General features: G+C 37.4%; 1 protein-coding gene across 1 annotated transcript; it reads left to right on the forward strand.

The window, feature by feature from the left end:
- Positions 1–2,754: 2,754 nt before the first annotated feature.
- Positions 2,755–18,451, forward strand: LOC109110294 (RNA polymerase-associated protein LEO1). The gene is made up of 11 exons (XM_042774966.1): positions 2,755–2,899; positions 3,965–4,564; positions 5,340–5,438; positions 5,515–5,609; positions 7,638–7,786; positions 7,873–8,052; positions 8,159–8,293; positions 10,838–10,973; positions 16,224–16,413; positions 17,261–17,358; positions 18,335–18,451. Exons 1-11 carry the CDS (start codon positions 2,818–2,820, stop codon positions 18,446–18,448), a joined length of 1,878 nt encoding a protein of 625 aa, XP_042630900.1. The 5' UTR covers positions 2,755–2,817; the 3' UTR covers positions 18,449–18,451.
- Positions 18,452–19,098: the final 647 nt, after the last annotated feature.

Below are 19,098 nucleotides of genomic sequence, written 5' to 3' on the forward strand. Positions count from 1 at the left end.
AGCCAATCAGAATGGAAGGACACGCCTATAAGACACAGTTCCCGCCTACTGGAAACACGCAACCAATCAGAGAATGTGAAGTTTTAGGGGTAAAAAGAAGCATGGGATATGAAGTCCATAGGCGGCGTCTTTGTTTTTCGCGCTATTGTGTCATTTTTTTTAAAGTTGAATTATTCATTGATTATTGAGTATCTGATTGTTTTATATTCATTAGTTTATTTGAATCATTGCATTTTCTTAATTGTTCTGTGTTTTTTGTCAATTAATAAATTATAAGGGAACAATTAGAAAGCATATTGTTATTAAATGAGAATTTCTCAGGTGTGCTCACTTTCAGATAGGCTATTCTTTTTGGGTATTTTAGTGAGCACTAATTTCCATTGAAACGTCCTAATCATTCCTTAAAGATCAGAAAGGAACAGGATGCTTGTGGAGACTTGTAGTGAAACTGGTCAGATCAGTGCAGACACAGCTGAATGACTTGTTACCCACATCACATTCACCAGAAATAAAATACCCAGAGGGAGGGTTGAGATGTTTCAAAGCCTTTTAAAGAGAAACCCTCTACACTGTATAATAGACCCAGCAAAGACTTTTGCTTCTTGTAGACAACTACACTTATAAGAGAATATCAGTGGCATGTACTGTGTGTCAGGACATTATAAGTCAGACACAGGGCTAAACAATACTTACCAAAGTCCCTTTAAGGTATTCTATAGTCTTTGTACTTACTAACTAACTAAATAAACAAGTAAATAAATAAATGACTCCATATCCAGCACTTACCTATTCACTCTCCTTAGAAAACTAAGTTTCAATAACCAATGCATCTGTCTTCCGCACAGTTACAGCCCTACTCATATCCGGGCACCTCTGCTGTCGTCTATAGTAGTAGTAGTGAAGGTACAGTGGGTATAGAAAAGAATCACCACCCTTTAAAATAATCATATTTTATTGCTTTGCAGCCTGAAATGAAGACAGACATGGTTTTTGTTTTATCCAGCTGTAAAGATATAACATCAACATGTGAATTAAAAAAATAAATAGAAAACCAGAACCACTGAGTTGGAAAAAGGATCACCCCCCTCCGAAAAATGGCTTGTAAATTCAATCAGGTGTAGCTAATCACCTTCCCAATGGCACACAAAGCCATCTGACTTTCATTTTGAATAGCTCAGCATGAAACAAGCTTTCCTGGAGCATTTCAGTTCTTGGTAGTGCAATGAAGCAAACAATCAACTATGGGCAGCAAGGCACTGTCAAAAGATTTCTGGGATAAAGTTGTGGACAGGCACAAGTCAGGAGATGGACAAAAAAAAAAAAAAAAAAAAAAAAAAAACATTTCCAAGGCTTTATCAATGCCTAGTAGCACAGTGAAGTCTATTATTAAGAAGTGGAAGGTATTTGGTGCAACACAGACCCTCCCTGGATCAGGATGTCGCTCCTAACTGGACAAAAGAGCCAGGAGGAAACCAAGGGCTACCAAGAGGCCCATACAGCAACTTTGAAGCAGTTGCAGGAATTCATGATAAAATGGTCATTGCGTATATGAGAAAAGAATATTACAAATTCTCCAAAAAAAAAAGGCACTCCTCAAGAAAGACCACATGCAGTCATAAATGAGCTTTGCCAAAATGCACCTTGAAGATTGTGAGAAGGATGATACTAAAATGTAATTATCAACACCGACCGATATATCTGGTGGAAATCCAATACAGCTCACCATCCAAATAACAGCATTCCTACAGTAAAGTACGGAGGTGGTGATATCCTGTTCTGGGGGTGTTTCTCTGCAGCAGGGACTGAAGCAATTGTCAGAATAGAAGGAAAAATGGATGGGGCAAATTTAATTTTTTGTTATTGAGGAAAATCTGTTTATCTGTGAGAGAGAGTTGTCAATGGGAAGAAGGTTTACCTTCCAACATGACAATGACCCAAAGCACACAGCAAAACTGACCACACAGTGGTTGAAGGAGAAAAAGGTGAATGTCCTTGCATGGCCTCAGAGCTTAGACTTTTGTGGAATAACTTGAAGACTGCAGTCCACAAACTGTCACCATCAAGTTTAACTCGAGCAGTTCTGCAAAGAAGAGAGGGCAAATATTGCAACGTCTGTAGTGTGACACAAATTACTGACACAAGGGGGTGATCCTCTTTTCCAACTCAGTGATTCAGGTTTTCTATTTTATTTTATTTTTTTTCTGACATGTTGGTGTTATATCTTTCACTTGGATGTTATAAGTTGCTATATATATAGTATATATATATAATATTATATATAATATATATATGATATATATATATATATATATAGTAAATATAGCTGGATAAAACAAAAACACTGTGTGATTATTTAAAAATATAAAAAGGTGATTATTTTAAAAGGGGGTGATTATTTTCTATACCACTGTAATAATAAAGAAATAAAGAAATAAATAAACAAAAACAGAGGTGAGATTTTAACAGATATGTGCAGGTTGGAAAAAATAAGAACAGGTACTATGTTTATTATTTGTTGAAATGCTCTTATTTTTCGTTTTTGAGCCAGGAAAATAAATGACCTGCAGGCCTACTTTGGTGTGTTGTTCTTTTTATTTATTTTCATATAAAACCACTGTATTTATTTCTCTCGTCCCCTGACAACAGCCGCCTGCTCTCGTCTGCTTTGGTACCTCAAACGAATCAAATGATTCACTGCATGCAGGAGGCTTTTGTCTGTATAATATATAGCTCCAGTGCTTTTACTTTATCATAATATCACCAGAGCTTTTATTTTATAAAGTGTTACTGACGCGTTCAATTTCTACCTTCACCCGGATGTTGATCATACAGGCGGAGAGAATGGCGGACATGGAAGAGCTGTTCGGGAGTGATGGCGATAGCGACAATGAGCAACGAGGTACTTTAGATTTGCATTATTGCATTAATTATTGAAATTGTGTTTCGTTTGTGTGTTCATGTTATGTTTTTATGAGCTGAGCTCTCATTTAGCGATATGTGCAGTTGTAAGACGATCAGTCTTTCAGCGCTACACTATTTTTTTATTTTTATTTTTTTATTTTATTAAAATGATCAGATCAGGTATGTTAATGTATTACATTATTTTAATCACAATCACAATCATTTGATCTCATTTATTCCATACTTTAGATAGTAGTGTTTGTAAATACGCCTATTTATATCAAATATTTTTTTAGAGGTAAATTCTATTAGGGTACGTAGACACTTATTTAATCCATTAATTTGTTTATTTTAAAATCGATAAATTTGAATTAGATCTTTTTTTTTTTTTTTTGACATTAGTTGTGTCAGTTTTATAAATTTTCTGTTTTTTGAATAGTAAATAGTAAATATTTCAAACATATGCAAATCAATCAGTCATAGGTCTAACGAAATACAGGAAAAAATATGAAGTGATATAATTTATTATGTTTGTAAGGAAAATAAAAATATTTTTATCAAAAACACCCTTATTGCATTGACCCATTAGCCCTGTAAAGCCTGAGATTAATAGTAGTCCGGAAATAATAATAATCCGGTTTATTGAACGTTTAGACAGATTTATTTATTTTTTTATGGATATGTGTTTCGGAGTATCATATTTGATACATTAGCTTTTGTGGCACATATAGTATGAGACAGGAGAATATGGAGCATACTTGAGGAGGGGAAAAAAAACAGGCCCAAATGATTCAGACGCACAAGCTGATCAAAAATAAATAGGATATGATAGTAGGCTTTATAATTAAAGTTAATACACAATAACTAATTGTGCAATTTATATGATTAATTCCTCATCGTGCAGCTCTACTGTATTTGCCATTTGAAATGTTTCTGATGGACTGTTTTACTGTCTGTGTTTCATGTATAATGAAGTTAAACTCAAGAATACTTTCAGTTTGGATGAAAGCTTATGATTAAATAAGTTATTAAATTAATGCATGTGTTGATGTGTTTCATCCAGACTCCGGCTCTGGTTCTGGCTCTGATTCGGAGCATGAGAGACCCAGATCTGCCAGCAACGCCTCTGGCAGCGAGATCAGTGACAGAGATCCTGACGAAGATGAGGATGAAGATGGGGTAAAGCCAAGCAATAAAGAGCTGTTTGGAGACGACAGTGAAGACGAGCGCGGAAGCCAGCACAGCGGCAGCCAATCAGAACGATCCGGCAACCAATCAGATGCGAGTATGCACTCGGACAACGAACACAGCGGTTCAGAGGGCCATCACGAGGAGGATGATGATGATGATGATGAGAGGGGCCACAGATCAGATGTGGAGAGTCCAGCCTCAGGAGCAGGAAGCCACAGGTCTGAGAGAGGAAGTGGAAGTCCAGGGTCAGAGGCGGGCAGCCCACGCTCAGAAGCAGGAAGTGGGCATTCAGATCCCGGCACACCTCAACCCAGCACACCTCATTCAGACGGAGAGGTGTCAGGGAAAGACGTCCATTCCGGAGATGAGAAGTGGGGTGGAAAAAGTGACCAATCAGAGGATGAGGACAAACAGCAGAACTCAGATGAGGAGAGGGATCATTCTGACGATGAAGGGGAGAGACAAAAATCAGGTGAGGTAGATTTGAATGGTCTAATTTGCTGTTATTGACATCTGTCTGGGTTCAGTGTACGTCTTTAACAATCCCAAGCTCAGAATACCCACACTTATGGTCTTGGCCACTTGGCTTAGTGTATCCCATCACGCATCATGTTCTGGAAATAAACCGTGAGACTTTTTGCAGAGATCTCGCGAGAGGTCACGGAAACCTCTATGTTAAATATTAATAATGCCTATATGTTAAATATTAAAGAGTTGCATGTTTTATTGGTGCAAATGATTAGTGGTGATATTTATTTTGCAACTGCTTTTTGTAACTTAATTAGAAGCAATCTGTTATTAGGGACTACTGAACAGACATTTAGAAGTATTGAAAATAAAAATAAAGCTCTGTAAACACTTTATCATACTTTCACTCATTTTTACAACACTAAGTGTGTCCCATCAGGTAATGAAAAGTTCTACACACACTGGTGGTCTTCATGCTCACTTGAACACTTGGACCAAATACAGGAAATATGTCAAGTGCAAAGACTGCAAGTGCTGCAAATGTGACATTAGGTCAAATTCAGTTTCCATGCATACACACAAATTTGCACATGAAATCTGGGTATGAACATTTTTACGAACAAATCACTATTCATCGATAAGAACGAAACCCAGTGTATTTGTGGCAAAAATAAAGAACTATCTTCTCAGGCGACGTCTGAAAAGTTGATTTCAGATAAAAACAGATCTCTAACTTGTTTATTCTAACAAATCCTTGTGTTTGCGGTCCTTTATTTCAGAGTCAATGAAGGGCAGTGACAGTGAGGAGGAATTCACTCGCAAGAAAAAGAAAAGAATAGCTTCAGACTCCGACTCAGATTCTGACCCTGAAACATCGGGTGAGTGACAGACGCTTGCTATGATCAAACACACATCAGCTCTGTTAAACTCTGCTGGGTGTGTGTGTGTGTGTAGGTAAGAAGCCTGCAGCAAATGATCTGTTTGGGGAAGCAGATGATATTTCATCAGACAGCGATGCAGAGAAACCTCCTACACCTGGGCAACCAATGGTGAGACATTTGCACACACAACCTCAGAATTTTCATTTTCTCAATGCTGAGCCGAGCCAAACTAAGGTTTTCATTTTTGCACCTCGGGTGTTGAGACATGAAGACTTTATTTTAACATATTCCAGGTTTTATGCTGTAATTGTTGTTTTGTTTTTTTTGCACTGTTACGCTTGGTATTATTACTACCAATCTGGACGTAAAAGAGCAAAAGAGACTGATCAGGCCACAGATGACTTGTCCACTAGGACAAGTAATGTCTATTAGGGCTGCTTGGTTATTGTAAAAATCATAGTCATGATTATTTAACACAGTTAGAGGTGGGCATTATGATCAACAACATCTCATTTCATGACATGAATAAAGACTTAAAAAGATATCAGTGAATTTTCACAATTATTGATACTAATCTTGATACTTCAGCAAAGACTGTAACTAACTAATGTAGGTTTAAAAAGTCCTTAAACTATAACTTAAGACAATAAGAGCAAAGTAATAAATTGCAAACAAAAGGTCAGTAAAATAGAACAAAGAGAGAAATGAAATAATGCTTTATGCTTCTCTGAAAGGTCTTTTGAGGCAAACAGTAGCCTATACAACAGACATTAAAGAAGCCAAAAAATAAAGATACATCCTTATTAAAGCTACAGAGTCTTTGTTTGATTAACTTTAAAGCCACAAACAGCAGCAGGTGTATATTAGACTGCTGTTATTTAATCTAATGCATATATCCAATATGGTGATACGCATCCAATTTAATGTTAACCGTTTATGTTCACTTAAACATAAAGCACAGGAATATTTGCCAGGACGGGCATATTTTTTTGTATATTTGGCTGTTTAGGCACGTGCCTGTGTACTTATTGTTTGTGTTCCACTCTATTTAGGAGTGTGTGCACAGAAAGCTGCATGTGGAACGTGTCTCTTTCGTGACTTAATGCTTGTTATAGTATCTGTTTATTATCAAATGTCCTGCAGTTGACTGCATTTTACGACGACACTCGCAGATTTAGCTGATTTGGAGATTAAGTTTGGGCTTTTAGGGAGGAATGAAAGTGTGCCACTGTGAAGGAAAGGAAGGTGTGCGACACTGAATGCCTCAATTTTCTTATTTTCATAATTGTTGAAGGTCAAAATTAGAACCGAAAATAACATTTGATTAATCGAACAGCCCTAATATCCATCTTATAATATTAGATTTATCGAGTCTTTTGTGCTTAACATTTTGTGATAATTGTTTCAAAAAAAATATTCTCTCTTGTTTTGCATTTTTTTTTTTAAACCTAATTTACAATTAAGCATTTTTTTATTGAATTTCCAGGTTAAATAATTATAATGTTTATGTATATGCCTTAACTATGATACAAAATTACTTCTACCATTATAAGATTGTTGTCATACTGCTCACTCCTAATGTTAAGACGCTTTCCATGATCGGTTGGCTGTTTTTAGTCCAAAATGAAATTCGAAATGATCTTACAGGTCTGCGAGGTGTCATAGGCAATGATATGAGAATCATAAAAACAAAATGAAAGAGCTTTGTGCTTGAAGCGCAGCTTCATTTACACATGAGCAGCTCATGATCCAGTGTTTTCATTGTCTTGAGGGGCTTGGTTTATAGTAAATGCTGCTCCACACAAACTTTATCTCTTCATTAGTTTGGGTCACTTAAAATGCGCCTTTGAAAATGCAACTCACACCGACTAATAGTTCTATGGTTTAACGTTTGAAAGCAAAGAAACGACAGCCATGAATATTGTAATTTTACTGTAAATAAAATGAGTATTTATTTTTATTTTACAGCACAATAGCATTATTACTATAGTAAAATATTTCTTTATTTAATATAAAAATTAAGTGATGGTAATAATAATAATAAAAATTACATTGTGATCATTGTCACCTTTTTCACCCCTGATGAGGTTGCTTGCACCCCTGTTTCTGTCTCCCAAAACTGTCCTAATTTAGATTCATAAGCATTAGAATGACCATTTGAACCCTTTCTAACACCTGACTGATCTGAACAAACAGGATGCTGAGGACGGTCTGGAGGGAGATCAGCCCGAGGAGGAGCCGGCTCCAGAGACGAGGATTGAGGTGGAGATTCCTAAAGTCAGCACAGATCTGGGCAGTGAGCTCTACTTCGTCAAATTACCCAACTTTCTCAGTGTGGAGCCCAGGTGTGTGAATGTCTCCTGCAGAACTGAAGGAGTTGCTAAATGCTCCATCTGAACTGTCTGTCTCCTTTCCTGCTGTCTCTGCACAGGCCGTTTGACCCTCAGTACTACGAGGATGAGTTTGAGGATGAGGAGATGTTAGATGAGGAAGGACGGACCCGTTTAAAGCTGAAGGTGGAAAACACCATCAGGTGGCGCACTCGGCGCGATGAGGAAGGCAGTGAAATCAAGGAGAGCAACGCTCGAATCGTTAAATGGTCAGATGGCAGGTGAGGATATGCATGCAGATTTTAGTGTTGAATAATCGCTCCGAATAATGTTCTTATGGCATAATTGTGCAAAGATATGGAAATCAGCATTACTGTCCTTCTGCAGCATGTCTCTGCACCTGGGGAATGAGGTGTTTGACGTGTATAAAGCTCCACTGCAGGGTGACCACAACCACCTCTTCATCCGCCAGGGTACAGGACTGCAGGGTCAGGCTGTGTTCAAGACCAAACTCACCTTCAGGTGTGTCTCTCTCTCTCTCACACACACACACACACACACACACTTTATTTAATTATATAAACAGTGACATTGCATAGACTTCTATTGCTTTTATATACAGCTAGTTATACATACCGAACACACAGTATAACCTTAACAGAAGAGACTCTGCATTTTTACAAATAATAATAATAATAATAATAAAAAAAAAACTAAATTCAATTTTAACTCACTTCTGGCTGCAAATTTGTTCCCAAAACATGGTCAAGTAGGTGCACACTACAGCTGTTAAAGCATTGAATAGTAGTGATGTTTCACTGGTTGAACACTAGGTGGCACTATGGGGCATATTTTACTAAGCATTAAATTGCAATAATGCAAGGCGTCTTGATTCTGAATTCTTAACTTATATATATGAATGTTGATTGATATATATATATGAATTGTCGATAAGAGATTTAATTGATTAAAGCAATCGATGGTCGATTACGCAGTTTCATTTTGGGGTGTGTGTGGCTCATGCAGTAAACACGTGCAAGCTACTGTGAGGATCTTTTGCGAAAATAATTCACTAATGTACAAATTATGCTTTTATTGTGATCCAAATTTAAAAGTACAAAAAAATAGAAACAATGAAAATTCCTTCAACATGGAAAGCAATAGAAATTTAGTAACTAAGTCATGTTTAATTATAACTTCCCTAAATAATTGTTTCATATTGGGCTCTGTGCTTTGACGGGGCTGTGGGACATGAGCAGGACAGTGCCTGTCTCTTCTCATAAAACTAAAATGAGGGAACAAATTAATAAGTCATAGGAGCGAATTCTTAATTCTGGGGCCATGAAATCTTTCATTTAAATAAACTTGATGTGCCTTGTCTAATAAGAACAAACTTTGCTGAAATTGAATGTGACTAGGGCTGGGCGATATATCTAACGATATGATCATGCGCGTCTAGTCAGTAAATCTGGTTCCTTGATTACCGCTAAATCGCCATCACCTGCTTTCAAATGGAGCGGCATTTAATAGACAGAGCCGTAGTTCACTGACAAGCTACGCAATATCGCGTTCATTATCCCAGATGAGTCGCCTTCGATAATCAACGTGATATTGCGTACCTTGTCAGTGAACTACGGCTCTGTCTATTAAATGCCGCTCCATTTGAAAGCAGGTGATGGCGATTTAGCGGTAATCGCGGAACCAGATTTACTGACTAATGTGAATGTGAATGGCAAGAAAGTAAACCTGTGAAATTAGAGGGTGAGACTGTAAGGATTGGGGAAAAGAAACAACAAATATTATTAAATTTCACTGACCGCACGTCACTGACCGCACGTTACAGCCCCACGTGACAAACCTGACAAAATTAGAAATGAATAAACATATAAATAAATATACAAAAATGTAAAAAGGCAAAAATAAATAAACAAACAAAAGTAAAAAAAAAAAAAAAATTTACTTTTACTTCTTATTTATGTGTGTATAATATTATTATTATTATTATTATTATTATTATTATTATTTCCACATTTAATTATTTTTTTCTTTTATTTATTTATACTTTTATTTATTTCCACATTTATGTATTTATTTCTATATTTATTTAGTTCCACATTTTGACATTCCATACACGCGCCATAGCTACGTTTGGGATCTTTTAATTGTAAATGCCAATAATATCAATTGCAAACATTGTGATTGAGTTTTAAAATACAACAAAGAGAACCATGAAATCATTTAAAAAGGCATATTCAGCGGTCTCCGTGACAGGATATGAAACTGAAATGTGAAATGATCCCAAATGTAATTGCAGTGTGGTCTTTTCGTTTTATTAAATGATCATAATCACATCTATTCATTTTACAAACATACTACCAGCCTTTTATTTAGACTAAAAACCCTTTTCATCTCTTTCCATTAAAGGAGATCCATAATACCTCCATGTGGTGTATAGAAGTTTATTATTTTAAAGAAATATCATGGGTTTAAAGAAGTTAATCATGATTACATTTAAATTGGTTAAAAATTGGCTAAAGGCCATAAAGGCTTCCACAAAATGAAAATATTAATGACACAAAGTCTATAAAAATCTTAATACAAAATTTTTTTTATTAAGATTAAATAGCTGAACTCTGTGGGTCACTACACAGAATCTGGTGACAGGTTTTTCATGTTTTATCATGACTGGAATGCTGCACTGACCAATCAGCATCCAGATCCTCAACTAACATTTTGGTTTAGCTATGGATTTTGTTAAATAAGCAGTTGATGTTGAACAGCCTTTTATCCACCAGCAGGGTCTCTCAGGTTTGTTAAATAACATGGACATGAATGCTTTGAGGGTTTTTTTTCAGCAAGATTTTTAGGTTTAAATGTAGGTCTGTATAAGGAAAAGTGCATTTCAAGTTTTTAAATATTTTTAATCCTTTTTAAGCTTTTTTGAAGTGTGACAGATTTTTAAAAGTACACCTGTTCCGTGTAGTTTCTCAGTTAATGTGCATTTGTAATAAATCTAAAATGATGTTCAAAGTGGTTTTATATTCTTATATGTGTGTGCCTTTGCAGACCTCACTCCACAGACAGCGCCACACACAGGAAGATGACCCTGTCTCTCGCTGACCGCTGCTCAAAGACACAGAAGATCCGAATTCTACCCATGGCCGGCAGAGACCCAGAATCCCAGAGAACTGAGATGATAAAGGTAACAAGTGCACTAATTCACTCAGCAAAGAGATCTGAGTTTAGCCCAAGATCCAGATCAATGCAGAAATGCAGTGTGTTTTCAGAGGGAGGTTATATCATAACTTAAATCCTCTTTAATAAAAAAACTCTTATTCCTGAAAACCTGGAAACTAGGTCTTAAAGCTGTCCTGCAAAGGAGTTAAACCAAAATGTTTTGGAACTTAAAGGACAACATTACACATAATGACTCAGCTTTTGTCATTTCATTTTACAAAATCTCATCATAAAAATCTAACAAGCTATTGTAGCGCTTCCCAAACGGGGGTGCGCAGACTGACCACCAGGATGTGCGAGAGAATGATTTTGATGATCTGTGTGGAAACATGTTTTCTGATATACAGTCAGGGATTTCAGCAGTGGCGGGTAACATGGTCACTCTCACTTTGGTGGGCTCAATTTTAAATACAGTAACAGCTTGACATTAATGCTTGTCTGGGACAAGTGGATTTTTTGAAGGGGCAAGTGAAAGAGAATTTTACTTGACTGACCGGACAACTAATCTGATTAAAACATATAATCAGGGAAGCACCGAAATTTCAGTGAGAAAGATTCTGATTTTATTACATTTGGTGTAAACTGCAGTTGATTAGAGATAATGTATTGGCAGTAACAAGAAATCAAAACAAAAGAACACAGCTGCACACAGAAGAAACATACTGCGGTAAAAATATAGTTTTTATATTCATAACATATAGCTTTGTTATGAAACATGACATGACTGAGAGAGTGCAGGCATTGATTCTAGAAAAGAGTGCAAATGAGTAGTTAACGAGTAGATGGACTAATGAAGCAGAGCAGGATTTACAATCTTGTTTTGACCTCACTGATTGGAGTGTTTTTGAAGCTGCTGCCACTGATCTGGACGAACTCACAGAGACTGTAACATCTTATATCAGTTTCTGTAAGGATATGTGTATTCCTACCAGGACTCAACTAATTTACAACAATGACAAACCGTGGTTCACAGCAAAACTCAGTCAGCTCCGTCAGGCCAAAGAAGATGCTTACAGGAAGGGGGACAATGTCTTGTATAAACAGGCTGAATACACACTGGAAAAGGAGATCAAAGTGGCAAAGAGGAATTATTCTGATAAAATAAGGACTCAGTTCACTTCCAACGACTCAGCATCAGTGTGGAAAAGTCTGAAAGAGATCACCAATTACAAGACACCACCCCCCAGCACTGTGGAGAATCAACGACTGGCAGACGATCTGAACGAGTTTTACTGCAGGTTTGAAAGAACACCCATCACCTGCCCTGAACATCTCTCCACACAACCGTTCACACCATTTACACCTCTTGCAACCCGCCCTGAACACCTCTCCACACAACCGTTCTCACCATTCACAACACTTGCAACCCGTCCTGAACACCTCTCCAAACAACCGCCCTCACCATTCACACCTCCTGCATCCCCCCTCTCTCCCCCACACCTGCAATACAGATAAGCGAGGATGCGGTGCGCCAGGTCTTCCGGAAGCAGAAAAGGAAAAAAGCACCAGGCCCAGACTGTGTTACACCAGCTTGTCTGAAATCCTGTGCTGACCAGCTAGCCCCCATCTTCACACAGATCTTCAACAGATCACTGGAGCTGTGTGAAGTCCCTTCATGCTTCAAACGCTCCACCATCGTCCCTATCCCAAAGAAATCCAAAATTACAGGACTAAATGACTACAGGCCTGTGGCTTTAACGTCTGTGGTCATGAAGTCATTTGAAAAATGGTGCTGGCCCACCTGAAGGACATTACTGGACCCTTACTGGATCCTCTTCAGTTTGCCTACAGAGCAAACAGGTCTGTGGACGATGCAGTAAACATTGGACTGCATTATGTTCTGCAACACCTAGACAGACCAGGGACTTATGTGAGAATCCTGTTTGTGGACTTCAGCTCGGCCTTCAACACGATCATCCCAAACCTCCTCCTGCCCCAAACTAACTCAGCTCTCTGTGCCCACCTCCGTCTGTCAGTGGATCAACAGCTTCCTGACAGACAGACAGCAGCTAGTGAGGCTGGGAAAATACACATCCAGCACCCATACAATCAGCACTGGAGCTCCTCAGGGCTGTGTTCTCTCCCCACTGCTCTTCTCCCTGTACACTAATGATTGCACGTCTAAGGACCCCTCTGTCAAGCTCCTGAAGTTTGCAGATGACACCACACTCATCGGCCTCATTCAGGATGGTGACGAGTCTGCTTACAGACAGGAGGTTAAAGAGCTGGCTGTCTGGTGTACTCTCAACAACCTGGAGCTTAACACGCTCAAAACAGTGGAGGTGATCGTGGACTTCAGGAGAAACCCCCCTGCTCTCTCCCCCCACTAACCATCATGAACAGCACTGTGACTGCAGTGGAGTCATTCAGGTTCCTGGGCACCACCATCTCTCAGGACCTGAAGTGGGACATTCACATTGACTCCATTGTGAAAAAGGCCCAGCAGAGGTTGTACTTCCTTCGCCAGCTGAGGAAGTTTAACCTGCCACAGGAGCTGCTGAAACAGTTCTACTCCGCCATCATTGAATCCGTCCTCTGCACTTCAGTAACTGTCTGGTTCAGCTCAGCTTCTAAATCTGACCTCAGAAGACTACAGAGGGTAGTCCGGACTGCAGAGAGAATCATCGGTACAACCCTCCCGTCTATTCAAGAACTGTACTTATCCAGAGTGAGCAAAAAGGGCTGGCAAAATCACTCTGGACCCCTCACATCCAGCACACTCCCTGTTTGAACTGTTGCCATCTGGTCGACGCTACAGAGCTCTGAGCACCAGAACGGCCAGACACAGGAACAGTTTCTTCCCCCAGGCAATCCATCTAATGAACACTTGACAATAACTGTGGAACACATTACACTATTTATTTTTACAGACACATATACTTATTATCTAAAACACATACTTAGTGTACACTTAAATTATTATTTTTTTTGCACATAATATACCTGTACATACATAACTGCTCGTAATATATCTGCCATACAATTGTCAATTTGTATATTGTCATTCCTTACCTACTGATTTGTATTTTTTGTATTTTTTTATTCTTTTATTGTGTGTTTTTTGTTTCTGTCATTCTGTTGCACTGCGGAGCTTCTGCTTCTGTCACGAAAACAAATTCCTCGTATGTGTAAACATACCTGGCAATAAAGCTCATTCTGATTCTGATTCTGATTAATATTAAGTGACTTACATTTTATTTGTAGATTTTCATTGTTGTATTTTTTTTTTTGATTTTGATTATGGTAATTGTTGTGAACAAAGATCACAGCAGAACAGTATCGCATCTCTGAGCAACACGCAGCAGTGTTTCCTTACTGAATGATTTGGTGTTTTTGAATTAATAATTTGAGTCAATGATTCAATGGTCCATTAGTAAAGACAGTCTGAATCGTTTGAATGAACACCTCAATGACTCACTCATTAAGACAGTCACTTGCTGCCATCTACTGGCCGTTAACTTTCATATTTAAAAAGAGCTTATCTTTGCATTTTTTCTAATTTTCATATTTGCATATATATTAAAAAAACTGGTTTAAAACACCAAGCTCATAACGTTATGTTGTTGTAATATTGCAGAGTAAATGCATTCATGCTGCAGTTCAGCTTGATTAAACTGTCTGTAAAAGCATAAATGCCGCTTTAGCTGCTTCTGTTTCTTCTGCATTGGAAAGATCGGTTTTGTTTATACGGTTTCATTTGATTGGTAACAGCCCTATAGTGTTTTATTATATTAAATGGATAGTTTACCCAAAAAAAGTTTATCTGCTTACCCCAATGGCATCTAAGATGTAGGTGACTGTGTTTCTTCAGTAGAACACTAACTGAGATTTTGAACTCAAACCGTTGCAGTCTATCAGTCATATAATGGAAGTGAAAGGGAATCACGGCTTTGAGAGTCAAAAAACACAAACAAAACCAAATTAAACACTGCGGCTCATGACGATACATTAATGTGTAAAGAAATGAAATGAATGGTCTGTGCAAGAAACTGAACAGTATTTATATCGTTTTTTTACCTCTGCTTTTCATCGCAATGTCTGAACTGTCCTGAGCGCATTCTTCAGCCTATGCATGAGGCGGCGTCTTCTTGCTTTACGGCGGATCGCAGACTTATAAGTGCATTACCGCCACCTATCGCTCAAATAGACCATTGACCCTCATAATTGAGATTGTAGATAGTGTCAATGTCACACACACACACACACACACACACACACACGCACACACAGAGCAGATCTTGGCAGCAGTGGGTTATACGTGTATGATTTGATCCGTGTTATTTAAACAGATTGTCCAACATCTAAAGTGGAGTACTGTAAATGTTTTTATCGATTTCCTTTCTCTCATTTATCTCCCTCTGACCAGAAGTCTAATGTCTGAAGAGCCAGATTTCATATCAGATGGACAACAATAAGTCAGTCCTAAAGATCCAGACACCATTAGACAGCCTTGCTGGAGTTAAAGTATTAACAGTGCTCTGGATAATTTCTCTTGTAAATGAAGAGCTATAAAAGTATTTCACAAGTTTATTGAAAGTGGTTTTCACAGATAATAATCATGCATAAACAGCGTTTATGCCGTCTGGACCTGTTTATGACTTAGCTGGGCCTGAATTTACATTGTGTATACACTACTGTTCAAATGCTGGTGTCAGTAAGTTTATAATTATTTACTGCAAAAATTACAGTAAACACTTAATTTGTTACAGAAAATTTCTGTTTAGAATAAATGTTCATTTTAACTTCCTATTCAAATGTATTACAGTTTTTCGCAAAAAAATATTAAGCCACACAACTGTCTTGAGTGGCAAATCGGCATATTAGAATGATTTCTGAAGGAACATTTGACATTAAAGACTGGGGTAATGATGCTGAAAATGCAGCTTTATCCTTCCCAGGAATACATTTTGCTTTAAAATATATTCAAAATAGAAAAGTTTATATGTATGTGTATATATATAATCATGCTCGACTGGAGAGATCATGGGAAAGTCATGGAAAATCACTGGTGAAAAGTGTGGGAACCCTGGATTAAAATTTAATATACAAAATTATGTATTAAATCCAGTAAGGTTTAGTTCTTAAATCCTTTTTCATCAGTCAGATAAAATGCATCTATTTTTTTTCCACATTGACTGATAAACTAGGATATGGATGTGTTTATTCAGTGTAATCCTGCAGTGACATCAAAGGTTGTGTGTGTTTGTCTGTGCAGAAAGAAGAAGAGAGGTTACGTGCATCTATCCGTCGTGAATCTCAGCAGAGGCGCATGAGAGAGAAACAGCATCAGCGAGGTCTGAATGCTGGGTACCTGGAGCCAGATCGCTATGATGAGGATGAGGAGGGTGAAGAATCCATCAGCCTGGCCGCCATCAAGAGCAAATATAAGGGTGGAGGTCTGAGGGGTAGGTGACATACAAAACGGGGCATTATTAATACATTGCCCCTAAGTTTTCAGATTGTATGTGTAGCAAATCAATGCAAAGACCACTTTACAAATCCCATTTAGCCTAACTTTTTCAAATGTCCGTACACGAGATAAACACAGCTGGCCATATTTCTTTTTATTATGGTTAGGTTCTGTGTATCAACAGCCTAAACAGTGTCTAAACAGCTAACAAAATAGATACTGAACACAGTCAAAATGTACAAATTTTAAGTTGCAGAAATTTGTGCATCACTAATAGTTTCCATACGTATCCATGCAGAGACACATGGTACCCCAAACTTTTTTTTTTTTTTTTTTTTTTTTTTTGAGGAACACCCTTTACACAAACATAAAATCAAATCCAGTTGCCTCTGCACCAATAGCTATAGTGTGAAACTGGAAGTAGGTCAGGTGAAAAGGCCTCTGAACTGCGGAGGGGTGCTGTGTCTGTCGTCTATATTGTATTCCCTCACTCCCCTGTAGGTCAGTGTTTCTACACAACAGATCCTTTGAGTGAGTTTGAGACCTGCTGCGATCAGCTAGAACATTGTGCACTGCAACAACAGCTTGTGTTCCCAAAACAGCATGTCTCACGCACACCCTTTCTCACTGACAGTAACCGTACAGCCGTTAGCCGATTACCTGTCGGCTCCTTAATACTGCATTATGTCAGAGTCCGACTGAGATTTGGATTAGTTTGTTCAGTTTGATTTGTTTGTGCCAATAACAGGTATTTACTGAAAGAACATCTCTGTGGAATGCTTGAAAATCAGTCCTGAATTCTGAGCTGTGCTTAATTGTTTTTGTTTGTTTGTGGGTCATAGAGGAGCGAGCCAGGATCTATTCTTCAGACAGCGATGAAGGTTCTGACGAAGATAAGGCCCAGCGGCTGATGAAGGCCAAGAGACTGGACAGTGATGAGGTGAAACTTTCAGTTCAAATGGACAGTTTATTGTCAAATAAAAAGCTTCAGAAATGGAATGGTTATAACGTCACAACCATGAGCACAACACTGACCGCCCAGTTTCTCAGCAGCCTCGTTAACAGATGTATATTTCCCATTCATTTTCATCAGTAAATCGATTTAACCCTTAAACCAAACTAAACAGCTTTAAATGTCATTTACTCACTCGCATGTTGTTCCAATCCCACAAGACTTCACTTCATCTCCAAAACACAAATGAAGATATTTTGAGTATTCTTTCATCATTTTTGTCCATCCATTAAAGTCCATGCAACCAAAACTTTCAAAAAGACATTATAAAAGTAAATCACCATGCTTATTTGATGTATGAACCTCAGTGGTTTTTGCATTTCTGTTTGATCAGTATTTATGTGTGAATAAAAACCTAAACTAAAATTGATCATGTATCTTCAGAAGATTTTATGAACTTTTTTTTTTAATGACTTTGAAGCTTAAAAAAAGTTTGGTTTCACTTGGATAGCCAAAAAGTAAAAATATCTTTGTGTTTTGAAGATGAACAAAAGTCTTGTGGGTTTTGAGTGATATGAGGATGGGTAAATCAATTTTGGTTGAACTACAGTACACCTTTTATTTTTTTTATTTTTTTATTTTGGTAACAGCAACTTGGTTCTGATTGGTAAATTTTAAGCATTGTACATAGTGAAGTGTTTTCTAAAATTAATTCCTGTAGGGGGACAATTAATTTGTTCTTTTTAAAGGTTATTAGAATAGCCAATCATAACCGAGGTCATTTACATATAGAAGTCTTAAAGATATAGTAGCAAAAACAGTGTTTAATTCTCAGGCTCTGAGAGACTGAAAATAGACAAGAAAAGATAAATGCTGAATGATTTTGGTCTGAGACACCTTAACGTAAATGGACTTTAGGGCATTAAAATTAATTTTGGGAATTAATATTTAACCTTTCTTTCAGGAGGGAGAGAACTCTGGAAAACGGAAGGCAGAGGAAGATGAGGAATCTGCTGCCAAGAAACCCAAAAAATATGTCATCAGTGATGAAGAGGAGGAGGAGGAGGAAGACGAGTGATTTTTATTTTATTTTTTTTTATCGTTTTGTGATTCGTTAGTTACAATAAACTAGGTGGTTAATCCAGAAAACAAGCCTGCAGTTATTTGTTTGTATATTTTATAAAGACTGAAAACGCTCATCATTACAACACATCAATAAACAGCAATAACCTTGATGTGGCCTGGTTTATTAACTGAAAGATTGTTCAGTTATATATATATATATATATATATATATATATATATATATATATATATATATATATATATATATATATATATATATATATATATATATATATATATATTTAAAATGACCAAACAAGTTAAGTAAACAATTAACTAAAATGTGTTAAAAGTTTTACAATCTATAATGAAATGTGTTAATTTTGTGTGTGTGTGTGTAGATGAATTTAAGCTGTACTTTTTATTTACGTTGTGGTGAAATTATAAAATGATCTAATTATAACCTGTAATTTATGAAGGCTGTTGGGTGAGAGGACATCCATCACAGGTGCAGTTTTATTATTGACATGGAGAGTGTCGGTTTATGTTGGTGTGAATTTTCTTAGCTGTGCTTGCTGAATCTTCCGGCGAGAGATTTGAGAGGTGGTTTATGTACAGATCTCGCCCCATGGCCCCAGAATGACGCACACGTACACACACTTG

The sequence above is a fragment of the Cyprinus carpio genome, chromosome A18, assembly GCF_018340385.1.
Source record: "Cyprinus carpio isolate SPL01 chromosome A18, ASM1834038v1, whole genome shotgun sequence".
NCBI classification, from domain to species: domain Eukaryota; kingdom Metazoa; phylum Chordata; class Actinopteri; order Cypriniformes; family Cyprinidae; genus Cyprinus; species Cyprinus carpio.

Bases quoted from the DNA above. Each gene is read 5' to 3' on its own strand.
- LOC109110294 (XM_042774966.1), top strand. From the start codon at position 2,818: ATGTTGATCATACAGGCGGAGAGAATGGCGGACATGGAAGAGCTGTTC. The intron at 4,565-5,339 runs GTGAGGTAGATT...CCTTTATTTCAG, and splicing joins AGGGGAGAGACAAAAATCAG to AGTCAATGAAGGGCAGTGAC. The intron at 10,974-16,223 runs GTAACAAGTGCA...TTGTCTGTGCAG, and splicing joins AGAGAACTGAGATGATAAAG to AAAGAAGAAGAGAGGTTACG.